General features: G+C 50.7%; 1 protein-coding gene across 3 annotated transcripts; it reads right to left on the bottom strand.

Annotated features, from left to right (window-relative positions):
* Window positions 1–1,665: 1,665 nt before the first annotated feature.
* Window positions 1,666–25,416, bottom strand: GNG12 (G protein subunit gamma 12). 3 transcript variants are annotated; one of them, XM_062616127.1, is made up of 5 exons: window positions 25,343–25,416; window positions 17,283–17,340; window positions 16,551–16,650; window positions 4,725–4,841; window positions 1,666–2,990 (listed from the first exon to the last, which is right to left on the bottom strand). In XM_062616127.1, exons 4-5 carry the CDS (start codon window positions 4,818–4,820, stop codon window positions 2,865–2,867), a joined length of 222 nt encoding a protein of 73 aa, XP_062472111.1. In that variant the 5' UTR covers window positions 4,821–4,841; window positions 16,551–16,650; window positions 17,283–17,340; window positions 25,343–25,416; the 3' UTR covers window positions 1,666–2,864. The 3 variants fall into 3 exon arrangements, with proteins under 3 accessions (XP_062472111.1, XP_062472110.1, XP_062472112.1); XM_062616126.1 differs by lacking the exon at window positions 25,343–25,416 and adding an exon at window positions 25,026–25,132; XM_062616128.1 differs by lacking the exon at window positions 16,551–16,650.
* Between the last annotated feature and the right edge of the window lie 1,307 nt (window positions 25,417–26,723).

Below are 26,723 nucleotides of genomic sequence, written 5' to 3'. Positions count from 1 at the left end.
CCAACCAGGCTCTTTCAGGGACCCCCAGCAGATTTAGGAGCAGGGGGTACTAGTTGCACCTCCACCAGGCCCTATCCCCATCCCAAGCCCACCACCACCCTTCCCATGGAGGAACACCCAGCAATGCACCAGTGCAGCAGCAGAGTCCAACCTTTGCAGCTCACCACCTCCAGAACAACAAAATGAAGATGATAATCTTGAAGCATAGGAAAAGCAGAAATATTTTAGCAAGGGGTTCTTTTAGCAAGAGTCAGGTCTCCAAGCCACCAATCAGCTTTTCTTCTGTTAATGGAATACAGCATGAAAGAGTCAAATTAGAACATAAAGAGCAAATAATCACAAATAACAAGCTGGCTGCTTAATTTATGGGGGGAAAAATAGAATAAATACCCCTTCTGGAGCTTGATATAAAAGAGAGATAAAGAGCATGCAACCTCCATGGGTTTCTCCCAGCAGCTGCGGGTGCAGATGGTCTCACTTCTCCTTTTCATTCTACTACGGCAGAGTCTGTATTTCCTCTGAATTTTACCATTCCTGTTCTTTCATAGGAGTATTTATAGCAAAAAAACCAAAGTGCAAATGTAGCCACCCGAGCCCCTATACATTGCATTTAAAAAATAAGGAATTTAGTGACTGTCTGTACGTTAAACACCATCAGGAGCAGGCAGTTGGTGGTGCTGAGCTGCTGATTCCAAGTCTTCTGCCTAAAACTGAGAAAGCACCTGAAAAAGAGAACCTGGTGCAGTGGTTTTATCCTGCTCCTCTGATCACCGATGCGATCACGGCCATTTACAATCACTCCTTTTGTTCTCTGGGTGTGTAAGCAAGCGTGAAATAGCTGCTGGCACAAATCATGCTGCAAGGATGTCAAAATGACATGGAAAAAGGTTGAAAAACACACTTAAACTCAGCTGTGGGGCTGGGATGGAGCCACAGCCCCAGCCAGGGAACACTCAGCGTTGGCCTGGCAAACATAGTGAGTTTATAGGGGAGGAGAAAGGGAGCGAGCCCGAGGAACGTGCCAGGAGCTCTTTATTAGGGAGTGCAGAGTTACCAGCACTGTGGACATGGTGTGACGGGGTGACAGGAGGTGGCCATGCTCCAGTTCAGAGTGCTGCCTGGACCCCACAGCTGCATTTGCAACCAGTGCTCCACAGCTGGATCAACCAGTGCCACAGCTGGATCACACACCAGTCCCTGCTGTAGGCTTTAAGGGCAGACACAGCAGCATCTCTGCAGCTCCACAGGTGAGCTTTGGGGGCAGGGAGCTTAACAGAACAAAAAGGTAGATTACTACAGGGACAACAGATGGTGAGAGGACAATACTGAGGCAACAGCATGAGGTTCTTCACCCTCCCCATGTACCTGCCTGCACACTCCTGAGCACAGCTGGAGATCTCTGGACAGCTCTGCACACCCACACTGAGTTAATCACTATTTATAACAAGAAGTGTTATAAAATGAAACAAACAGTAAAACCACCCCAAAACACTGTGAATCTACACTGTTGTTTTAGAACTGTCACTGGAAGAATACTCTACTTATAAGCTGCATGGAAGCACAGGGTCATCAGAACTAAGCTCCTGTCAGCCTTGTAAGTTGATCTTTGAACTCTTTGTTCGAGTGGCCTGTTAAACAAACAGAGACTTTCTCAATCTCTCTCAATAGTGTGTATATAATTTAATATAGAAAGGACAAATACGCAATGTAAGACAGTAAATTACAAGTGGTTAATAAGTTCTGCAAATGTAATTACAGAAATGCAGTTATGGCATGATCACACGTCCAACCTCTGAACCACCAGCTACTGAGAAAGACATTTGTAGCCAGCTGAAGGCAGCATTAACTTCAATCCCTTCCAAGTTTGCAGTTAAGATGCAAGGTTCGTATAAATATACTATGAAAGTTTATATATATATACACACGCAGACAGAGAAAGAATGTTTTATTATGTGTATATATAAAATCACTTACTCAATGGAAAGACCCTCCCATTCTAGCTGCAGAACCACAATCTGGATAGAATTTGGCATTTCCCCCCCCCCCCTTTAAAAAATGAGTTTAAAAAAAGAAGAGTCAAGTTCTGACTCCCTGCACAGAATGGAACTGGGATGTGGTGTGCCAGAACCATGCCTTCAGCTCAGCAGCACAACCTCGCAGCCTCTGGTTCTCTTGACAGGGTTTTTATACTACAGAAGAATATGTAGAGAACCAGGATCAAAGCTGAAAATCCTGCGTTTTCAACTTAAAAAGCAGGCAAATAAACCTGCAGATCTCCCATTCTTGAGGTTTTACACTTAGAAACCCCTGTCAAGAGAAGCCAGCGTTAAGGAAGGCTGCAGGCATGGCTCCCTGGAGCTCACCACTCATTGCTACAATCATTTTTAAGGTAGTTTTTGCTAGATAATGCACTTCTAAATGTGTCTGTGCTTAAACACACGCTACCAACACAGGCAGCACAGACATCATCTTAAAAAGGTGCAGACCCAATCATGTTCAATCAGGTTTCTACACCTTTGCCTCTGCTCTGGTAGCAAAGCTCAGGCAACTTTGGTTTTGTTTGTGTAACTGGAGAGGTGAACCCCATTCCTGCAGAGGATGAGAGACCTGCCTCACCCTGCCCATCCCACTGCATCCAAAACCCCATTCCCTTGGCCAAGAAAGAAGTTAATTCAGTTTAAAACCTCACTTCCTAATAAAGAGAGGCAACAGAATGCTTTAGAAAGCTTAAGAAATCATTTATACACATGGGAAAAGAACAGCTACTCTTACACAGTGAGCAGCCGGTACCTTACAGAGTATTTGCCTATAGGCCCGCCAGTGGCTGGCTTTGCCCATGAGGGAGCAGAGCTGCTGGCACTCTCCTATAACAAAATGCAGGTCTTCTTATCCTTGAAAGGGTTCTCAGAAGCTGGAATGCCCATTAGCAACGGATCTTTCTTGGCGTGTTCTTCACAGTAGAGCATTAGGTCTGCTGATGCTTTTGACACCTGCAGAACACACGGGGGAAAAAAGCCCATAAAATGGTGTTTTCCATGGTAACAGGATCACATGTGCTGCTGCTGGGTACAAAGTGCTTGTGTGTGATCTGTGTGTGATGTGTGTGGTCAAGGCCAGGCTGGATGGGGCTTAGAGCAACCTGCTCTAATGGAAGGTGTCCCTGCCTGTGGCAGGTGGCTGGAACTGGATGAGCTTTAAGTTCCCTTCCAACACAAACCAGTCTGGGATTCCGTGTGGGATGGCAGAGGTGTTTGGAGATCAACACCCTCTCCAGGGCCCCATTTCCTGCAAAGAGACCTGGGTTTGCTCCAGCTTTAAATGCAGGAGGAGGAAAGGATGAACCCCGCCGCTCTCTGGGGTTAGTGTGTGACCCCAGGCAGTACTGCCTGCCCCAACAGGGCTTCTACAGAACACTAAAAATAAACAGGAGGAGGTTCAAAATAATACAGCAGGTTTGTAACAAGGAACAAAGCAGGGACAGTAAACACAAGTGTCCTCAGATGACCTCGCAGCATGAGCTTGCAGCACAGACACCCCCCCACCCTGTGTGCTGAGCTGCACCCCAAAAGTGTGAGTAGCAGCTCAGGGAGGGGATCCTGCCCCTCTGCTGTGCTCTGGGGAGACCCCCCTGCAGCCCTGATCCAGCTCTGGGGCAGCAGCACAAGAGGGACGTGGAGCTGTTGGAGCGAGGCCAGAGGAGGCCATGGAGATGCTGCAAGGGCTGGAGCAGCTCTGCTCTGGAGCCAGGCTGAGAGAGCTGGGCTGGGGCAGCCTGGAGAAGAGAAGGCTCCTGAAGGGGAGACCTGAGAGCAGCTCCAGTGCCTGAAGGGGCTGCAGGAAAGCTGGAGAGGGGCTTGGGACAAGGGATGTAGGGACAGGCCAAGGGGAATGGCTTTAACCTGCCAGAGGGGAGACTGAGATGAGCTCTTAGGCAGAAGCTCTTCCCTGTGAGGGTGCTGAGGCGCTGGCACAGGGTGCCCAGAGAAGCTGTGGCTGCCCCATCCCTGGCAGTGTTCAAGGCCAGGTTGGACACAGGGGCTTGGAGCAAGCTGCTCTGGTGGAAGGGGTCCCTGCCTGTGGCAGGGGTTGGAGCTGGAGGAGCTTTAGCATCCTTTCTAACCCAAACCAGTCTGGGATTCTATGACTAGCCACCAAGGCAGGGCACTGCTGCTCTACGGGTCTGTATATTTGGTTTGCTGGCCTTCAAAAAGGGCTGGGCAGCAGTGCAAGGAACATGGCAAAACATGAAAAGATGCAAAAAGACTAGTACAACAAATATCCCATCCCTGCCAGCTAGAAAAAAGTGTGATTTTCTGCCTTATGTTAAAGGAATCCAGTTACTGCTACCTTCTTATCTTTCTAGTGTTCCTACATCTTCCCCTCCCTTGCAGATGTCATAATCAGCCAGCCAAAGGATGGAACAAAATCCCACAATACACATGAAACTGGAAACTCATCCGTGCCTTCTGCTTCACCCATCTGAGCTGTACTTTGGATTTTGCTTTGGTTCTCTTACAAGTCTATAGAGCACCAAGCTCCCTGAGGACACTGCTGTAAGCAGTGACAGGATTTAGATTATTCACGTTTGCTGGGCTGAAATGTAGATGTATTTTGAGAGGGGGGGAAACACTGAACTGTGGGCACACACACAAACACACTGTTATAGATGGAAGGAGGAAAACATAAGAGAATAAAAGGAGGGGTGAAGGAGGATGTGCTCTCACCTTTATTCTTTCTATGGAGGCTTCTATTCTTAGCTGCTGGACAGTCCTTCGGGCCTGAGCGATGTTGTTGGTCGTGCTAGCTGTTTTGCCAGACATTTTCAGGCAAGTGGTGAAGTTCTGTTGTGAAAGACAGCAAGTTATTGTGCCACGAGGCAGCAGGACACGTTCAACTGCTTTCACACGGAGGCAACAGTGACACACTGCAGGCAAAGTGCTTTTCTTTTTCATGACTATCTCACACAGCAGCAGAGAAGCAGCTCAGCAAATGGTGCTCTGGAGCCAAAACAGTCTCCAGGAGAAATGCATTAAGTCTTGTGCATCTGCCCTGCTCTTCCCTGTGCTAATGGGTTTGTGGATTGTGCTTTTCCCAAGCTGGAGCACGGCCACCCCTTCCTCTGCCACCTGCACAGGGCTGGATGCAACAGGGTCAGTTTCTGCACCAGTGGGATAGATCCTGTTATGGGAAGAGCCAGTTGCCCCAGGTAGGGCTGGGATGGAGGAGAGCTGCTACCTGCCTGAGCGATGGGAGTGAGGAGCATCCCCTCCTCTCCCCACTCACAAAGGAAGGTTTCATGGCTGGCTCCTGTCCCTGCACTGAGCTGTTGCAGTGAGGAGGATGGGCAGAAGCACAGCAACACCAGCTGTGCCAGCTCAGTTTCTCCATCTCCTTCATCTGGGCTGCGTTTCAGGTCTTCAGCAGCTTTACAACACGTGAGAGGAAAACAAGAAGGCCAAGTTCAGAATGTGCTGCTTCCAGCTGCTGCCTGCTCCTGTGTGCACATACGTGGGGGGTGGTGGAAAAAATCCTGAGCTGCTCCAGGACTTTCCTTCTTGGGGTAAGAATGCAAAGCATCAATCCCAAAGCAGGGGCAGTGTTTGGATGGTGACCAGGGAGAAGAGAGGATGCTCTCCATTGGTCCCGCAGTGATCTGAGCACAGCCCCAAGCAGCACAAGGGCAGGAGCCAAGCCAGGATGCCATGTGCTTCCCTGAGAGTTGGACCAAGGATGAAGACAAGCTTCTGACCCCACCCAAAGTGCAAGAAATGAACCAGGATCATACATGTGTGGCCGTATGATCCCTGGCAGTGTTCTAGGCCAGGCTGGATGGGGCTTGGAGCAACCTGGTCTAGTGCTTCCAACCCCACAGCAGGTGGTTGGAACTGAATTAGCTTTAAGGTCCCTTCCAACCCAAACCAGGCTGGGATTCTGTGATTCTAGAAAGCTATTCAGGTACCCAGGAGTTCAATGAGTAGCTGGTTTAGAACAGCCCTGGCCTGTGAAACTGCCTTTCTCTGCCAGCCCTTGCACACAATTTCTAGCAGGACCATGCACAAACCCTGCTGCTTGTTTCCACAGATCCAGTGCAATAACTGGCTCCATGGTGCTGCATAAATCACTCCCTGCATTACAGCACCCAAGTCCCATGGAGCTCCATCTGACCTTTTCATGTGCTGCGTGCAGCGTTTCCTGGCATGCCTCAGGTTTCTCACACCTCCCACAGTGCTGGTGCCTGCCCTGCCAGCTGGATCAGCGTTATTCTGCACCCAGGCCCTGCTTTGGCACATGCTGCTGTTTCTACGCTGCTCAGCAGGGCCTGGGTTCTCAGCACTCTTCTCTCCCTCTGCACAGTGGACACCAGCAGAGCCTGGTGGCGAGATGCCATGGGAGCAGCACAGGGATGCAGCTATAGCTGCGGAACAGCAGGACGTGGGGAGACCTCCCCTGCAACAGCCTTGGGCAGAGAGCAATTGCCAAGTGGCAGGTAAGACCTCCTGCTCACACCCAGGTAGGAGGGACAGTCATAACCAAATTGAATTAATTCATAGGCTTACCTCCTGAAACAAATATCAAGAACATACTGATGACTCTCTCTGATGTCTGTGAATCCAAGTGGCCGTGTAACAGCCCCTGCTCAGCCCACTGGCCAACATCCCTGTAACTCTTTGCATCCAGGAGAAGGAGACAAGCACAACACCCAGAAACAGTTTAAAATGCTGCTCCAAATGACTGATTCCAGGGCAAATAAATCCAGGGAGACCGTGATGAGCTCTTAGGCAGAAGCTCTTCCCTGGGAGGGTGCTGAGGCGCTGGCACAGGGTGCCCAGAGAAGCTGTGGCTGCCCCATCCCTGGCAGTGCTCAAGGCCAGGTTGGACACAGGGGCTTGGAGCAAGCTGCTCTAGTGGAAGGGGTCCCTGCCCGTGGCAGGGGTTGGAACTGGATGAGCTTTAAGCTCCCTTCCAACCCAAACCATTCGATGATGATTCTATGAAGCACAAAAGGCCTTTTGTACTTGTAGAGCCTTTCAGTGTGTGCCAGCTCCTGCAGCAGGAGCAGCTCCAGTCATTTCAGGAGCACGCTGCATCTGAAAGCAGGCACCTTCCACTCCTCTCGTTACTTACACACAGGGTTTCTGCACACAGCTACCAGGAGTAATGCTGCAGCAAAGCAGAGGGCATTGAACACAGCAGCTGCCCGGGGCGGCTGACTCACCCTGACTGTGCACACACAGCTTGTAAACCCTGGCTGCTTCACCTCCACCACAGGCTGGGCACTCATCCAGGCCTCGGTCCATGGCCATCATCCACTGCCCCAGCTCCCACAAGCCCCTCAATGACCCCACATTTCCTCCAAGTTCCCTCTAGAGGGGTCACTTACGGACTGAGTTGCACATGGGTCACTGCTCACCCTCATGGAAGGGAGTTAATGCAAAGCTCAAAGAGCCACCAAAGCAGTGTTTCCAATATGGCACTGTCTTAACCGAAGACACAGGCACTCATCCTCCCTCAGCACCCATGCCCCTGCTGCTCCACAGTGCTGCCTTAAGAGCAGCAAGAAATAAAGGAGCCAGGATTGTCTTCAGGAAAGAAGCTCCCCCCTCAGCCCCATGAGCCTCTTCCAGCCCTTGTTTAATCCATGCATAAGGCAGGAGGTCACAAATCCAAACCAGGAGCCAGCGCAGGGCAGCTGAGACACAGCATAGCATGCTCTGGCTGTCAGGAGGAGAGTTGAGATGCACCAGGGTCTGTAATACCCTCTCCATCAACATCACGACACAAACTCTCAGTAACCCAGATGGAACACACTACAGTTGATTATTGCTCATCACAGAGCTGAGGCACCCCACAGCACGTACGCAGAGTATGCACCAGGAATTACTAATATCTGCAGCACCCAAATATTAAAAACACATTTTGAAGGCACATTTAGTGATTCAGTCTGCAAGTGACTCAAGAGCAGGAGGTGACTGACGCAGCAGAAACACCTTTGTCTGGAAAAGGTCATAAATCTGATTGCAAAGGTTTCATATTCAGACATCCTGCTTGATTGCTGGGAAAGAGCAGGCTACCGGGATCACGGTTCTCCTTGTAAGTGACGATAGGAGGTGTATGTTGAATGCACGTCGTATTGTTTGGAAAACACAAAGTAAGAACTCCCTGGAATTCAAGGCAAAGGCCATGGTGCATTACCCACATCTGACGTAAGCCCTGCAGTGCTCTGACTCAGACAAGGAGCTTCTTCCATTTCTAGTCAATGACAGATCTGATGGATCATGAAGGCTGCATTCTGCAGCACCACATGTTCCTTTAAAACAGCACTTGGAAACCTAACAGGAGTTAGCAGGCATTTGGGGTATTTAACCCTGGCAGTGCTCAAGGCCAGGTTGGATGGGACATGGAGCAAGCTGCTCCAGTGGAAGGTGTCCCTGCCCGTGGCAGGGACTGGAGCTGGATGAGCTTTCAGGTCCCTTCCAAACTACTCTATGATAATCTGAGGAATTTACTCACTGTTAAGCTGGAGTTCCTAGAAAGGAAGTTTAAAAGGACACAGGGTTTGTGGGTTTTGTTGAGCACTTCCTGCCTTTTCTGGCATGCCATGAGAGCAGGTAGGGGATGCTCTCCTGCCACTGCCCCCTCCCAGCACACCAAAAGAGCACCTGGGCCCAATTCTGCTCAAAGCAGAATATTAATTATTAATATATACATGTATTAATGCATTCAAACCTAAGTTTTGAGATGCCTTCCCTCTGAAAGCAATGGGAAAGTACCAGATCGAAGGCCTTCCTGGACCTGGGTTTTGTCACTTAATCCTGGTGTTCACTAAGGCCAACTGGCTGCAGAGTCCAACCAGGACATGTAAATGAGGCTTAACCTGTTTGCAACTCATTCCACTCTCACAGGGAAGAGCTTCTGCCTAAGAGCTCATCTCAGTCTCCCCTCTGGCAGGTTAAAGCCATTCCCCTTGGCCTGGCCTTACAGGCCCTTGTCCCAAGCCCCTCTCCAGCTTCCCTGCAGCCCCTTCAGGCACTGGAGCTGCTCTCAGGTCTCCCCTTCAGGAGCCTTCTCTTCTCCAGGCTGCCCCAGCCCAGCTCTCTCAGCCTGGCTCCAGAGCAGAGCTGCTCCAGCCCTCGCAGCATCTCCATGGCCTCCTCTGCACTCGCTCCAGCAGCTCCCAGCAGGAGTAGAGGGAAATGACCCTGCTCTGGATGGACACCAAGTTCACAAGCACCAAGTGGGACACGTGCAAATATAAACCAGCATCTTGGCTACGTGGAACTGAAATGGTAGGAGAGGAATTTAAAAGGAATTTAGGTCATACTCTTATGGAAAGATAACAGAGATGAGACTCGTGGCTACTTTGGGAAATTTACTGTGCAAAGAATACAGTGAGAAATCAGAAGACCCAACCTTCAGAGGGGTTTGATCAGAGCAAAACCACATGTTCAGAGCACTGCATTCACCCTGCCTACCATCACCAGCGTTGGGGGGACCTGGCCAGAACCTCTGTGAGGCCCTGGGACTGAGGCAAAGGCTTCCCAAACCCAACAGCTTTCCTGTGTGCAGGTATTGCCCCGAAGGACTCACAGGAGAGGGTCAGAGCTGCCAAAGCTTCCCCATACCAGACAGGCTCATGAAAAACGAGACCTCCAGCCAAGAGCCTCCAACACGCGCTGCTGGAGCCGATACATGCAGCTGCTGTATTTGATAACAAACTCTGCTGGTGTGTCACAAACCGACCGTGAGTGCTCTGAAGTAATCACTCTGGAGTAACAAGCTGTTTCATATGGACACAGAAACACGGATCCACAACAAACTGAGCCTCAAACCCCATTCCAGACCCTGCACTTTTCACTTACTATACTGAAAAACTACAGCGTGGAAAAAACCCGACCCAAAGCAATTCATTTCTATAAAGCAATGGGTGAACCTCCAAGAAGAGAGCTCAACATTTGCCAATTCCTCCAATTTTAGTACTTTCCTTTTAAAGGCATAAGGTTACAAATCAGTTACTGTAAAATCACAGGTTAAACCATTCTCCTCTCACGTCCCTGGGACAAACCAAGGCTGACTCTGCTCTGCCTTCCTTTCCCCACCTCCAAGCACAGCCCTAAACCCTTTTTGCTACTGGACAGGTTGCAGTTTCTCCACAGTCCCTTCCCATCGGAGAAGGATGATCTGGTTAGGAAAGCTGCAGCACTCATTTTCCCAGCTCTGTTAATGAATTTATGTTTAAAAAAACCCCTCCAAGAACCCAAACCATCACATTTGAAAATTAAATTGCTGTGTTTCCTCATCTCCAAACGAACACTGGCAGCATGACTTTTAATAGTCCTCCTAAGATTACTACAGCTCTTCTGCAGGGAGATTTACAAACAACTAGGTCATCACCCACTAATACTGTTTTCTCCCTGGGCTCCTGGCAACCTACCCCACTCACTAAGCTCTGTGGCCATCTCAACCCCTGGGGTTTCTCACAGGGTATGTCTGGTTTCAGGCAGCACAAGAACCTGCAGAGAGCTCTGCAGATTTCTATCAGCAGCAACTGCAGCCCTGCAGAACTTGGGGCTTTGTGCTCTCGGAGGCCAGGGCAGGGATTCTGGGATAGGGATTCTCCAGGGATGTCTCCCAGGAGAATTAAGTCACCCTCTAAAGAAAAGAGCACTCAGCTGGGGAGGGCACAGCTCCAGTTTCTGGGAAACCAGCCTTTGTGCTCACTGCTTTTGGCTCTGGGCTGCTCAAAGGCACTCTTAGAGCCCAGCTCTTCCCACCACTTTCCTCTTTGGGATCTCGTGTCCTGCAGCACTCTCAGCCACGATATTCATTTGCTATTAAACACACCAAAAGCAAAGCTCCAAAAGGTTTTCCAGTTCACCAGCAAAGACAAAACATGGCTGGTGTGAGCTCAGGCTGTTCTACGCAAGAACTGACCTGGGGGTCCCCTGTGCCTGCTGCTGCTGAAACAGTGAGTGACAGCCTTGTCCAAGAGATAAAGGAGGGCTGCCAGCCCCAGGGATGGTGATGACAGAGATTCCCTAGCCCAGAGCAGCTGCGGGCATGGCTGCAACTCTCTCTGGGTCTGACTCATGGCCTAAAAAGAGACAACCAGTCCCACCAACAGCGTCCTCTGGCCATCATGCCCAAGGCAAAGCCTTCCTGCAGAAAAGGCTCTGAAAGCACAGATCCCCAGCCTGGTTTGGTTTGGAAGGGTCCTCAAAGCTCATCCAGTTCCAGCCCCCTGCAGAGCACAGCAGAGGAGGAGAATCCCCTCCCTTAACCCCTGCTGCTTTGATTTTCCCCAGGCAGCTTTGATTTTCCCCTTCTCAATACAAGGGGACTGCAGGAGCAGAAAGGGGCAGTGAGACAGACAACTGGAGGAACGGTTTCCATTGCAGTAGCCATTAATCCCACCAGAATCCCTTGGCTTGCTGCAGAGAGGACCCACATCCAGCCCTCAAAGCACCAGGGCACACACTACTGTGTGCTCGTGGTCACCTTTTCCCCCTTTTTCCCCTGTTCATTCCCACCCCTGCTCTGCTTGAAACCCATCAGAAGCTACAAGAGTGGTTATGGGATGGGGAGGGAGCAAGGCTGCCAGTCCTCTACAGGTACAGCAGTTCTGAGAGGCACAGCCTGGGCTCTGGAATGAACTGTAGGCAACAAACAAAAGGAGAAAATAAGCCAGTGGGAAGGCTTAGCTCATCCTATAGGTAAAAATACCTTTTTCCATGGAAAACTGAGGACTTGGCTCAGAAGAGGAGGATGCTCACCAGCACATGAAACTTCCAGTGCAATCCATGCAGGCCATTCACCTGTATTTTTTTCCTCTTATAATCAGCAGCAATACCTGCAAAGAGGAGGAGCTGCCTCTTTTCCCTAGAAAATCCCTGTTTTTCAAGGCCTTGCCCTATTTCTTCCCAGAGGCTTTGGGGAATGAGGTTACCATGCAGCAGCACTAAACTGGAGCTCCAACAGGGATAATTAAACACCAGTTTAATCTTTCCTTACTCTTTAAGATCTAGGACTTAGGAACCACCTGTTGAGTGAACATGTAATTAAATCCCCACTGCTAAAGTACACCAGGAATGGCCCAGCAGCTCTGCCGTGTGAGGAGCTCCCAGTTCACTCCAGTTATGTAAAGTGAGCTTAAACAGCAGCTCTGAAATCCAACAAGCAGGGGAATAAAGGCTCAAAAGAGTATCTTGTCACTATTTCTTTGGAAGTAAAACAGCCTTTAAGTTGAATAACTCAAATCTGTAGATCACAGAATCCCAGCCTGCTTTGTGTTGGAAGGTACCTTAGTTCCAACCCCTGCCACGGGCAGGGACCCCTTCCACTAGAGCAGCTTGCTCCAAGCCCCTGTGTCCAACCTGGCCTTGAACACTGCCAGGGATGGGGCAGCCACAGCTTCTCTGGGCACCCTGTGCCAGCGCCTCAGCACCCTCACAGGGAAGAGCTTCTGCCTAAGAGCTCAGCTCAGTCTCCCCTCTGGCAGCTTAAAGCCATTCCCCTTGGCCTGTCCCTACAGGCCCTTGTCCCAAGCCCCTCTCCAGCTTTCCTGCAGCCCCTTCAGGCACTGGAGCTGCTCTCAGGTCTCCCCTTCAGGAGCCTTCTCTTCTCCAGGCTGCCCCAGCCCAGCTCTCTCAGCCTGGCTCCAGAGCAGAGCTGCTCCAGCCCTCGCAGCATCTCCATGGCCTCCTCTGGCCTCGCTCCAACAGCTCCACGTCCCTCTTGTGCTGCTGCCCCAGAGCTGGATCAGGGCTGCAGGGGGGTCTCCCCAGAGCACAGCAGAGGGGCAGGATCCCCTCCCTGAGCTGCTGCTCACACATCCTTTGATGCCACCCAGGAATAAAACCCAGGAGCTTACTCCTAGCTCTGAAGTCAGCAATTTTTCTTCCTCAAAATAGAGTGTATGTGTATTAGGCAGGAAGGTGGCATTTTTATGGTTGCTTTTGCTCTATAAAGCTCCTCCCAAGGCTGAGCTGTGCCATTGCCCCTGGCACAGTGCAGTGAGCTGCCACCCAGGGCTCACTGCCTGTTCCTCAGAAGAGTAACCCTTGATCAAGCTGCGCTTTGCAGCTCCTCTGCCCCCATGCAAAGGCTCTGTCCCACTCCTGATGGTGAGCAGCACCTCCCCTGCCACCTCAGCCCTTACCCTGCAGTCTCTCAAAGCTCTTCTTCAGGGAGAACAGACACTGCAGGAGGCAAGCACTCCCTTCACTCGCAGACTGGGTAAAGAGGACACCTTGCACAGGCTGGAGAGGCTGGAATGAGCCAGAAGGCAGTGAGAGGAAGAGCAGTTGCAAACAAGTCAAGGTCAATCCTCAGGGAGAGCAAAGAAGAGTCCTAATGGCCCCTGGAGGGGTCGTGCAGGGAGAGGGTGATGACAGAGCCCCTCACCATCACCTGGGCTATTGTCCCACTACTACTGTGTGCAGCAGGACTGTTCTGGTGCGAGGTTCCCTGGGTCCTCTGGATGCTGCGAGTGCTTCTGCACGTGCCACTTTCCCAGGGCTCCTATGGGAGCCGGGAAGGCTGGTGGCTGGTTGGAACTTGAATGCTGGTTGCGGGTTTTCCTACAGGGCAGACGTGGCTGCTCGGGAGCGGGTTTGTTCCAACTTGCAGAACCCAAAAACTCTCCCAGTCCAAGCCAAGAAGCTTAATGTTGGCATTAAAGGTTGTAGCTGGGTGCAGAAATAAGCAACTCTATTCCGAGGCTGCATCACTGCAAAACCAGGTATGTCAGGGTGCAGAAACAGGTGGCCAAAAGTCTCTGTAACTGTGGTATTTCGTGGTCTCTGTTTTTGAATGTTTAAGTGCCTGATGGAAGAATCAGAGGAATCTCAAAGTACCTGGCACTACCTCCAGCCAAACCACTCGCCCCTGTGCTGGAGCAGGCCTGGAGGGGAGGCAACATTCGGAGTCTCAGTGAGTGCTGGCACAAGCTCCCCCGGATCCTGCATGTCCCAGCATGCAGCAGTGCCTTTCCATAGCTGGAATGGGATGCAGGTTCCCACAGCTGGCTGGGAGCACTCCTCTTCCCTGTGCCAAGGTCAAGCATTCCAGTGTAGAGCTCCAGCTGCTGCTGCTTGGGGTGGTTGGAGATCCCCAGACCCCTTCTCCAACACCAGCTTCTCTTCCCTGCACAGGCTTGTTGGCCCTGTGAGGTGATCCTCAGGGAGGGTGGGAGAAGCACAAGGTGCCTGATAGCACGAGGTGGGAGAAAGGAGCATCCAGGGGATGCTTTGCCCACCTGGTACCCAAATTGCTCTGGGGCGTGCTGCCTCTCACCCAACCTCAACCATATGGATTCAAGGGGCCTGAAGGAGGTGCATCGGGTTGGCAGGACAAAGGATTTTATAAAGGACTTGGGAAGCCAGTATGCATATCCAGCATGGAAAAAGAGAGGAAGAATCAGCATGGAGGAAGCACAAGGGTGAGCAGCCCTGATCTGTCACGCCTGCCAGACACAGCCCAGCACACACCGATTCCTGCATGCATATCACATCCACACCTTCAAAACAAACACTGTGAGAGTTATCCAGGCTGATCTTCCAGAAATGGGCACCCGCTGTCCTAGATGTAACCCTAATTAGAGAGCACTGGAATGAGGAGGGTATGTTCAACACTCCTCCTGCTCCAACCGGTTGCTCTGCTCAGAGCAAAGCAGCACCTCCAGGACAACAGCGCTTTTGGAGCTCACCCTCCCCTTGCGCCTGTGCAGGGTGAGCCCATCGTGGCAAAGCTGCTCCTCAGCCAGCACCCTGCTCTGCTTATGCAGGCAACCGAGTACTGCCAGCGGTGGGTGCAGCTAAAGGGAAAGCCCCGGCCCCAGCGCGGTGCTGACACCCAGTGGAAACCACGGCGAGATGCCCGCAGAGAGAAACTGCAGCTGAAATCACTTCCTTCTGCTCTGCTACTCGTCAGGATGGAAAACAAAATCTGGCTAGCAGGAAAACACCAAAGCCCTGCCCTCGTAAAGTGGAACAGAGATCAGAGATGCTCTCTGGTCATTTCTCACTTTATGATACTTATAGAATCAGCAACATTGGAAAAGCCCTTTAAGCTCATCGTGTCCAACTGTTCCCCAGCACTGCCAAGGCCACCACTAACCCATGGCACTGAGGGACTCATTTCCACAGCGTGTGAACACTTGTAGGGATGGTGACTGCAGCACTGCCCTGGGCAGCCTGTTCCAACACTTGATGAAAGGAGAGACGAGGTTGTGCGATACCAGCAAGTGAAAGACTCCCAAGACACTCCTGCTCTCTGCAGTGCCCAACACTGTATCCACAATGCAAACTTCCCAGCAGAAACAGTGAGGATTGCTCACAAGCTCCCTGTTGGCTCTAGGGGCTGCGAGCAGCTCCCTCGCCCTCCCCCTGCACAACCCCAGCCAACTCCTGGGCAGCCTTCAGCAGCGAGGCTGTGGCTGCAGATGGAGTATTGCAGTGGCCAGGGGAGGGTTTCTGCTCCTGCCTCGGCAGCTACTGCAAACCAGACTGTTTGTAGCAGTGGTGACAGTGATGCTACTTGGCTCCTGGCTCCAGAAGGACTGGAGGCTGGAACTAGATGATCTCTAAGGTCCCTTCCCACTCAAACCATGCTATGATTCTATGACCTGATCTTTAAATAGACATCAGGCAAGATTTACAGTCACAGTACAAATATTTTACATGCACTGGAAAGTTTGGGTTTGGTAAAAGAAAGCAAGATCCTCCCCAGACAAAACCAACTCCTTTGCATTTTCAAGTATCCCACTATTGCCAGGCACACAGAAAAGCTGCCGTGGTTGCAGGCAGTGTTACAGTGAAGGACGTGGATGCTTTGGGATACACACCCTGCACAGCACCCCAGCTGAAGGCATCAAGAAAACTGAGGCGCCCCAGAAGACTCAACTTCTGGTTTGCACAAAGTCGTCTGGTCTTTTATATAGTCTGCACAAACACAGATCTTACATCTGATGTGAGCTACAAGAAAATACCAAGACGGGGTTTTACACATGGGAGGTATAAAAGCAAGCTGAAAGCAGGGGCCCTGCAAGCCTCAGCTCTGCTCAGCTGCTTCTTGCCTGGATTACAGTACACATCTGTGGATTAGAGGTTATGAAGAAACACAGGTTCTGCCAGTACCATCCTGCCAATCAAAACTAGGCTACGGCTACATTTGGGTTTTGAAGTCAGCCTCCATAGAGCGGATTCTGTCAAACCCAACTCACTTGGTAGGAAATGAGTAGTGGAAAAACCTGCTTTTATTTCCCTCTGCATTTCTTCTGACTTAACTTTTTGTGTCTTTAGTACAAGTAACAGCCATGAAAACTGACTTTTAGATCAAGGTTACTTTGAAAAACATCTGAGAGTTATTATTTCAGAGACATCAGCCTGAAGCCATTAGAAAAGACAGCCCGTGGTCCCTAACAAACCACAGGAGGTACCCGTTTCTCCCTATGGGGCACTACCCAGCTAACTCACAACAGAAAAGCCATACACAAAGTGCAAAGAGCCATTTGCAAGGAGACTTTTAGCTGTATCAAAATCAGTTCATCTTACAGCATGTAAAGCAGGAGCCGTCCGTGATTAAAGCACCAGACTGGGAGTCACGAGATCCAGCTTGGCCTCAGGTTATGTGACCTTCAGCAAATTCCTTACTCTGAAAGAGAGATAAAGCAGAGGACGGTGGTGGGAGATGCTCTGTGAAGAGCTGCTTCTCAGCTCACAGCCACTGAGAGGGTGCAAAGTACTTCACCAGCTTCTGGCTACATGGATTTATGGAAGTACCTATTCTAGGAATGGGGTGAATACAGGAAGACTTTGCATTCTAAGATGGTCAAACATTAACACAGCGAATACCGCAGTGATGAAAACTCACCCACTATCCCTTGCTAACTGGTGGAATAAACAAGGAAAAGCCTAATATCTGTGGGAGAATCAGTTCCCTAAAATTAGTAGTGTTTCTGCCTCCTAAAATTTGAAGTGAGAGTGGTCAGACAGCTAAAAATGGAGGTGGATGAGTGTCAGCAACCACTGCTGCTAATGCCTCGGAGAGCAGGGAACAGCCAGCAATGCACCAGGACACAAACACAGAGCCTGCCATAGAGCCAGTGCTGCCCTTGAGGCCTCTCCTCCATAAAGCCTTTTGCTACTGCTAAACCCAGGACAAGCCTCCAAGGATTCTGTGTTTGTTCTACTCCAGAATGAAATTAAATCACTGGGGTTTGGGACTGGTCCTGCTGCCTTCTGTTTTGCAGGAAAGAAAGGAACAAGTGTGTACTGGAAACTCACCTACATAGGAAGCCTTGCAACCTGTCCGGCGTGCCTTGATTTTATCGGTGCAATGATCCTGAAACAGAGCAAAATAGAAGTTGAGTACTTCATGGTGCAGGAAAGCCAAAGTTAAGAGGGGGCAGCCCTTGTGGGTTAATTCTAGTCCCCAGAACTACAGTATTTTGAGATTGGCCTCAGTGAAAACTCTACCTTAAACCTTTCTTATGGCAAACTCCCCTATTTCCCTTCCTAAGGATATCATGGAATGGTATGGGTTGGAAGGGACCTTAAAGCCCATCTGGTTCCAACCCCCTGCCATGGGCAGGGACACCTTCCACTAGAGCAGCTTGCTCCAAGCCCCATCCAACCCAGCCTGGATCACTTCCAGGGTCCTGAACACTTCCACTTCCCATTTCTGCTATGAAGATATCCACAGATATGGCCATGGGTGGCCAATTCCCTCTGGCACCTCCTAAATGTGAACAAATCCAACAAGTCTGTGCAGCCTTTCTGCACCTCCTCACTGCCACCGCGGCTCCTCCTGAAGCCCACGCTCTGCGGCAGAGGTTCCACCCAGACCTACAGCAGGTGAGGTTCAGAGGCAGCGTAAGAAGAGCTACTGGCTTTAAAACCAGTTCAGCTACTTGGGGTAGTTCCATTGAGTGCCAGCATAGCTGGTGCTGAGCACATGTATTACTCTGCTCCCTGGAGACATCTCTTGAGCCTCTGCTGACAGATTCCAGCAGCTGGGTTTAAACCACAGGAAACACAAATCTGAGAGCCCACGTTTCCTACGGAGGCCTTTCAGCCTACCCCAGACAAAACCAGGACACACATCCAGAAAACACCCTGGAATCTGATCAGTCCTAAGAAGAAGCATAAGTTCCTGTACCAGGTACTGTTCATTGCTGCAGCACTGGCAAATCCAGAGCACACGACACTTAACACCCTTCTTAAGTTTTCATTGTATAAAACAATATTTAAAACTAGAACTATGCAACAAAGACAATCCAATGATGACAGCAGTTTTCCAAGAGTGCTGGTCATGAATGACAGTGGAACTGGGCACCTGAAATGTATAACTGGGCATCAACCAGCAATTGAAGAACACCTGAGAGATCCCAAGGGTTTATTTGCTTAAAAACATCTATACTACAATCACAGATCAAGTTGGCTGCCTTGATAATATGGGTAAAAGAGAAGGTGATAGAAAACATAAGGTGATAAAACCATAAGCTCCTGTGATAGCTAGGGGGGACTTCACTGTCAAGTGAAGTTGTCTTTCTTTTCACTCACATTGCTTTGCTGCTGCATGAAGTTTAAGGACATGTACATTCAGTGCAATACACACAAATACATGTTTCAGGTTCTAAATCCAGCAATTAATAACCTAACGCTGACTGGTAATTGCTGTGTTAACCTTTCCTGTCATTTATAACAGCTTTAGATTGTTTTGTGTCCCTGGAGAGACACCCACTGTCAAATATAGTGCAGAACACAGATTAACTGCACGGGGTATTTACTAACCTGGCAAAGCTGCTGGGACACAGATAACTCATTAACCAGGGCACAGCAGGATCCAGGATTGCCACTGACACCTCTTGGAGGGAAACCAACTATCATTTGCCACGGGAGATCTGGCTACGAGCCCTGGCACTGCTCAGCAACAGGCCCAGTAACACAATGAGCCCTGAGATTCACCAGCCCCGGTATGCACGAAATGCAAAGCTGGTTCCTGGCACAGCAGATTCCCAAGGGATGGTCCTTAACAAGGCAGAGAGGTGGAAATTTCCCCTTTATAAATCACATGCCATTTCTCGGGATGGAAACAGCGTCACCATTTTCACAGCAGCAGCTAAAGTCATTGTGTGGAGCAGGGAAATAAACTGCATTGGAAAAGAGACTGTGTCGCTGCAGCCAGGGCTTGTCCCAGTGCCAAGCTGTGCTTTCCACATACAGGAACACAAATAAATCCAGCCCAGAACCCTCTTTACACATGTGACAACTGTGCTGTGCAAAATAGGGGTTTTAATGGGAAAACTTCTGCTCTGTTGATATGTGGCTTCTCCCTCCAGTCACATCCCTGAAAATTAAGGAACAGCAAGAAGAATGTTAATCTGTTGACTTCTGCTTCCTGATTGAGTCAAAACACAGATTCACACAGAATGGTTTGGGTTAGGAAGAGACCTTCAAAGCTCATCTAGTCCTACTCCATCTGTAAAAGCATCTAACAAAGAAATACAGCTCATAGAGCTCACTTTCACCCTGGAGCCATGAAGACTCAATATTCCTGGCTAATCCAAGCTCCTATCAAATTAGTCATAAAAACCCACAAACCCAACGTTACAAGGATAGTTTGAGGCTGGTGTAATGCACCCCCTCTGTGCTGCATAGCTGGGGTGTAAGTGTGCAGAGGTCAACACATCCTTCGGAAGGAATAAATCAGAGAAGGGCACATGGGAGGAAAGAGATGAGAGAATACCACTGCCAAATGTCTCTGAGACAGCATCCCAAGCTGAGGTCCTCCTGCACAACGGGCCCCAGCAGCCAGCTCCAGATGGAGCATCCCTGTCTGCAGGATGAACCCCTTACAAGTTTTACAGTAAGGCAAACCAGATTCAGCTGGGAAGATGATGGTCCATCTCCCAAAACTGTCAGTGACACTTTCTGCTTATCCCAGCTCCACGCTTAGACCAAAAAGCCTGACTTTTGGGGAGCCAAAAATATGTTTTGAGATCTACTCAAACTTCTTCACTCAAACTTCTTCACAGCAACAAGCAACAAAACAACAGTATCCAATACCTAAAGGGGTTACAAGAAGCCTGGAGAGGGGCTTTGGACAAGGGCCTGGAGGGCCAGGCCAAGGGGAATGGCTTTAACCTGCCAGAGGGGAGACTGAGATGAGCCCTTAGGCAGAAGCTCTTCCCTGTGAGGGTGCTGAGGCACTGGCACCGGGTGCCCAGAGAAGCTGTGGCTGCCCCATCCCTGGCAGTGTTCAAGGCCAGGTTGGACACAGGGGCTTGGAGCAAGCTGCTCTAGTGGAAGGTGTCCCTGCCCATGGCAGGGGTTGGAACTGAATCAGCTTTAAGCTCCCTTCCAACACAAACCAGTTTGGGATTCTGTGATTTTACTTACAAACAGTACCAACATTGTTAGGGCAGTGACCCTGGTGGTTTAACGCTCCAGACGGCTGCAAAGCCTCAACCTTGGTTGGAGAACATAACAACCTTGTGAAGCACGAATTGTTCTTACAAGAAGATGATGATGAAGGAAAACAAGACTGGCTGAAAGATCAAGGCTTTTTGTTAACAAAAATAACTCCCTTCCACTTAACCTCTCAGAAATGAGACTTTCTGTTGCTTAACATCCTCCTTCTCCGCACCAACAGACCCTTGCCTGGTGAATGAAGTTGGAGATGCTTTCAGAATTATTCTGTTTCAGACACAAAAGCCTCCTGGGCTTTTTCAGCACTGCCACACGACTGCAAATCCCTGATTCATGCTGTTTTACATTCACCTCGAGTACTTCCTACAACAGCACAGCTTTCCAGAGAGGACAACTTCTTGTCATGGTGTTTAATAAGGACAACTGATGAGGGATGTCAGCAAGAGAGAAGATGATTAATACAAGACTTTGAAAGTACACGTAAAGCTGCCCCACACTACAGCACAGGATCCTTCATAGGAACTTTGTTTTTCTAACACAAACTCTAATGAACAGCCCTGGGACTGAATTTCTTCCATGCCACTGTGATACGGAAGCATGCAAGAAATGGTGTAAATGCCTTTGGTATCTGCTTGTGCTTGGTTTTATAAACAGAAAGGCAATTTTCTTCTGGAAATACTCTGGCTGTTCATCAGGATGATTGATGACACGGCAAAGAACCTTCTTTATTAACTGCAAAGGTATACACTGAGTTCAAACTGCACCAGTCACTGAGGAGATTGAAGTCCAAAGACTTAACAACAGAGGCCAGAAATCTAAACATACCCATTAGGGACAGACAGCTCAGGAAAGGCCCCTCCAGAGACAGACTTCCTACATGACAACTAATTATAAATGAAAACCTAAATCTATAAATGGTTAGAATTCCTGTTTCTGCTGAATAAGCCATCTCTGCTGCCAGGCCACCTTTATATCTTCTGTCACCATCAGGTCCCCTCTTGCAGCTCTTCCCAACCCTTCCTGCTCTGCAAGCCAGACGCACAGCACAGCTTTCATAGCCATAGCAGTTTCCCCTAGTTCTCAGCCCATGCTTTTCCCTTTCCAATAATACCGGAGCTCAGGCTCAGGGGAGACCTGAGAGCAGCTCCAGTGCCTAAAGGGGCTACAAGAAACCTGGAGAGGGGCTTGAGACAAGGGCCTGTAGGGACAGGCCAAGGGGAATGGCTTTAACCTGCCCGAGGGGAGACTGAGATGAGCTCTTAGGCAGAAGCTCTTCCCTGGGAGGGTGCTGAGGCGCTGGCACAGGGTGCCCAGAGAAGCTGTGGCTGCCCCATCCCTGGCAGTGTTCAAGGCCAGGTTGGACACAGGGGCTTGGAGCAAGCTGCTCTAGTGGAAGGGGTCCCTGCCTGTGGCAGGGGGTAGAACTCGATGAGCCTTAAAGTCCCTTCCAATTCAAAACCACATTCTGTGATTCTATGATTCTGTATCCACCAGTCCCTCATGAGAGCATCCCACACCTTCTCCTATGCTTTGCGCTACAAGGGCAGCGCTGGGTCCCCCAGCATCATCTTATCATGACGGAAACTGGGAAGGGGATTTTCTTGCTCTCCTCAACTTGAAGCACCAGAAAACCTTTTCTCCTCCCCATGGTTAATCCTATACCCCCACTATGATCAGCACAGTAAGCCTGGTCCCTGCTTTGAGCTGAGCTGACTAAACAAGAGGAGATGACCCCACGCCGATGCTCAAGTCCCAGCAATCCCGCAGGAGCCAACATGGCACTGGCCCTCATGCGTGGGCTCAGGATCTACGGCATCCCAGAGGCTGCATCCCACAGCCATCAGCTGCTGCAGTACAAATAGCCCTTCTAACACACTTGGTTTCTTGTTTTACTCTGAAATCCCATCACATGCCAAGATGCTGATACGGATACAGGAAGCTGAGTATAAACACACTGCCTGTTTGACCAAACACTCGAAGGAACATGACTAAAAATACACAGTCAGTGGTGTCCCTGAGCATCACAAAGCTACGAACCCATTCCAACACTGCAGGGAACCCAGGCACCAAAGAGCTTGCTGATGTGGGGTACACCGTACCCCAAGTCTCAGGTTTAAGGACCTCCTCATCCCCATGGACACCCAGTTGAAAGGGGGTGAGCTGCTCCGCAGTACTGAGCTCTACATCAGGGCTCATGGGAATGCTGGATCCCCCCACGCTGCCTCTTTCTCTGGGGATGCATGTTCCCACATTGCTCCCACCTCCAAAAAAACCCATAGAGAATCCTAATGCAGTCACTTGCAAATCCTTGCAAAATACAGCATGAAAACCTTTTGCTCATGCCATTAGGATTTCCTCTTCTCCCTCCCTTCTGCCTTACTCGATAGGTTACTGCTCAGAGCAGGAGACGTGCTTTGGGGAGAGGCCACAATGCTGAACGCAGGGGGAACACTCAGGTCCTGAAAAATGAGGTCTAGTTGTGTAATACTGCAAAATCCAGAAAATAGCTGCACGATTCCAGCAGTGATTAACGTGGAGCAAATCCCCAGGGTCCCCAGCCATCTGCAGCTTCCATTTCCCAAGAAACAGCAAGTCCACAACTACTTTCAGGATCTGGGAAACTTGCTTTCCTCTTTCGTTACAGCTAAAGCAAAGTTTCCCTACCGATTCTTACCTCTGCACAAGGGCTTTTCTATGCTAGAAGACATGACCCACGAGCCCTGCCCACTTCTATGGCTTTTTGTAAGCTCAGATGAACTTGCAGCAATACAATCCTCCTGGGAATGCTGCTCCATAGCTCAGCCAAAGCTGCGGTGGTGTTTCCCATGCTAACTACATGCTGCTTGGGAAGTACTCCCCTGCATCCTCACGGAGCCAGCTCCTGCAGTAATCTCTGCTCTGGCACTGGGGACAAAGTGAAAGGGCCAAGGGTGAGGATTTATGAGGCTGGGCCATGAACTTCTGGAGCAATTTGAACTGCATCTTGCAACAGAGCCTCATCAAAGGGTGATGCATCGGGGATTGGGAAGCTTTGGGAAGGAAGCACGTTCCCACACTGCAGAGCTGTTGTGTTTAGCATCTTCCACATCAGACTCAGCGTTCCAGCAGGAACTCCATCTCTCCAGCACTTGCAGGGATCATGCAGCCGTCACCCCAGGGCTGTCTGCATCCCCGACCTTACTGTAGAGAACTTCTCATGAGCCTGGTTTAAATATACTGAATCTTTTGAGAAATAAGAGTTTATGAAATTAAGAACTTAACAGTATTCATTTTAAAAGTTACTATATACAGAAAAACATCAACTTGAAGCAAACGAAGTATCTAAAAGCTTCATCACAACTCGATATTTGCATTAAGTATAATACCAGCAAGATCAGAGATGGTGGCAGTGGTTCTGCTGGTTGGAAGCCCTCAGAAGCTTCTCCAAACAGCAGCACAGCTTCAGTTTAAATGATGTTGGCCCCCTCAGCCCGGTGAGTACAAAAGCAGCCCTAGACCCCATCCACTGCTCTCCTCTAGAGTGTATTTGCTGCTCTAGTGCTTGATTAAAGATACTCTACAAGACTGCAATAGGCTCAACACGAGGATGAAATACAGGATTGAGAAGTCATTAACTGCATCCTAATCTTTCAATCCCATTTAGTGGCATTGGAGTAGCATACAGCACAACTGCTATCCAGTGCTCACTAGTCACTCACTGAATTTCATTCCTAACCCAATTTACAACCAAGATAAATGCAAACCAGTAACTCCTCACTGATGTTGTTAGCTCCCAGTCCATAAAAATGCCAGCTAATGGGCTGCCCAATTCCTGGGAATTCAATTTGATACGCTGTACTAATCAAATGGTTTCCTTGATCGTCAGAACTAACGAGGCACAGCTTCCTACATACCCAGCCTGGCTTCCTGCACCCTCCCTGGCCTCGGGATAACCCCCGCGTCCATCTCCATTGTGTTTGCTGTGACAAGTCCCCCCTCCAGGCCGCAGCCACACGTCAATGTGTGTCCCACTGCGCTTCCTCGAGCAGCGACAGGACCCCAGTGCCCCCCACACACCCGCAGCGGGTCAGTGCTAGTGAGGGGAGATGGAGATGGATGGAGCAGCCTGGCGTGGGTCCTCCTTCCCGACAGCACCAGGCTAAGCACACAATATACACCCCAAATCCCTACTCGTTTTGCGGGGGGAAAGGGGAAAGGATTTAAGCTGGGAATACAATAGTGCAGTTTAAAAGTGATGAAAGTGAAGTTATTACAGCACGGCGTGTGCAACCCCAGCCCGACACGAAACCTCCCCGCACACTGACGCTCCCCACTAATTAAACCGCTTCCCACTCTCAGCCCACAGCTCCTCGCACATGGGAAAGTGCCCTCCGTCAGCCAGAGCCGCCACCACCGTGGGGTGGCCTGGAAGGGTGGGAATGCTGGAACACTGGGAACGTTACAACACAAACTTCCAAGTGATTTATCCGAAGGCTGGGGCTCCGCACTTTTGCGTTCCCGGCCCTGTGTATCCATCCCATTGGATGGAGCGGGAATGCCGTCTGCTCCTACAGACCATTCCTCAAGGGAAAGGCTTATTTAAGGGTTGTTTTTTACGGAATTAAGCACGTTTTGTGCCATTCCGGAGCCACAAACAACTTGTTGAACCACAGCAAAGCGTCTCCAAGCTCCACACTGAGCCTCTTCCCTCAACCTCCCCTCAAGAAAGACGGGAAATGAAACAAAAACCACCACAAACAACCTCAAAACTGCCCAGGCCCAGCCCGCCCCGCCGGGCCCAGCTCTGCCCGCGGCCCGAACCGGAGTGGGGGACAGCGAAGGGCGGGGCCCCCCGGAGCACGGAGCGGCCGATCCCCGCCCGCGGAGCCCCCGACCCAGGGCCCGTTTCCCGCCCGGGCCCGGCCCCAACTCACCCCCGCCGCCGAGGCCCTCCGCCCGCAGCGCGTCTCCACGGGCGACCGGAGACTGCGGATTGACCCCGCCCACCTCCGAGGCGGGGCGGGGCTTGCGCGGAGATGGGCGGGGCCAGCCGGGCTCGGAGGGGTTGCGCTGCTCCCTGCGGGCGGGGTCTCAGCGTCTCTGAGGGGAAGCTCCCCATGACCCGGCTTCAGTGTGAGCTTGAGCCCAGAACCCCCCATGTGCGGGGCTGCACCCCCAGAGCGTGAGCAGCAGCTCAGGGAGGGGATCCTGCCCCTCTGCTGTGCTCTGGGAGACCCCCCCTGCAGTCCTGATCCAGCTCTGGGGCAGCAGCACAAGAGGGACGTGGAGCTGTTGGAGAGAGGCCAGAGGAGGCCATGGAGATGCTGCGAGGGCTGGAGCAGCTCTGCTCTGGAGCCAGGCTGAGAGAGCTGGGCTGGGGCAGCCTGGAGAAGAGAAGGCTCCTGAAGGGGAGACCTGAGAGCAGCTCCAGTGCCTGAAGGGGCTGCAGGGAACCTGGAGAGGGGCTTGGGACAAGGGATGTAGGGACAGGCCAAGGAGAATGGCTTGAACCTGCCAGAGGGGAGACTGAGCTGAGCTCTTAGGCAGAAGCTCTTCCCTGTGAGGGTGCTGAGGCGCTGGCACAGGGTGCCCAGAGAAGCTGTGGCTGCCCCATCCCTGGCAGTGCTCAAGGCCAGGTTGGACACAGGGGCTTGGAGCAAGCTGCTCTAGTGGAAGGGGTCCCTGCCCATGGCAGGGGTTGGAGCTGGAGGAGCTTTAAGGTCCCTTCCAAACCAATCTAGGATTCCCAAACTTCATCACCCACCAAGCCGTACAGACACCTGCAGGTAACTGATGTGCAAAGTGCCTCTTCCAGATCCACAGGGCATTGCACAACCAAATCCAGTCTCTCCTGCTTTAAAGGCCAGGTTCAGCCCTGCCAACACTGTTTCCAAACGGAATACGATGGGAGCAGTGTGTGCACTGGGACACACACACACCACAGGGTGTTATGGCAGAGCATCCTGGGTGCTGGACCAGGAGCATCCCTGTGCCCCCGCATAAGGAATGAGCTGGACATTTTACAGGATTTGCAGGAGCATGGGGAGGAGCAGGCCTGGCCTCTCCAAAGACTTGTCTGCTGCCCAGGCAGGCCTGACGTGCCTCTGCTTGTGGGGTTGAATGCTTTGATGCTGTGAATTGCTTAGGAATACATCTGTCTTTGGAGCAGAGGAGGGCAGTGATTAATGCTTAAATACCGGTTGCTGCCTGGGAGCCTGCAGGAGCACTCCATAGAGCAGGTTAGGTTTGATTTCAATCTTGGATTTATACCAGATTCGTGCTGTTAAACTCCAGGAGGGCACAGGAACAGTCGGG

The sequence above is a fragment of the Pezoporus occidentalis genome, unplaced genomic scaffold (assembly GCF_034315485.1).
Source record: "Pezoporus occidentalis ecotype Australia unplaced genomic scaffold, CSIRO_AGI_Poc_V1 ctg188, whole genome shotgun sequence".
Lineage (NCBI taxonomy): Eukaryota > Metazoa > Chordata > Aves > Psittaciformes > Psittacidae > Pezoporus > Pezoporus occidentalis.
This window is presented reverse-complemented; position numbering and strand designations above follow the sequence as displayed.

Coding starts and splice junctions, on each gene's coding strand:
- GNG12 (XM_062616127.1), bottom strand. CDS start 4,820: ATGTCTGGCAAAACAGCTAGCACGACCAACAACATCGCTCAGGCCCGA. Junction 2,991..4,724: donor CCTCCATAGAAAGAATAAAG/GTGAGAGCACAT, acceptor TGTGTTCTGCAG/GTGTCAAAAGCATCAGCAGA.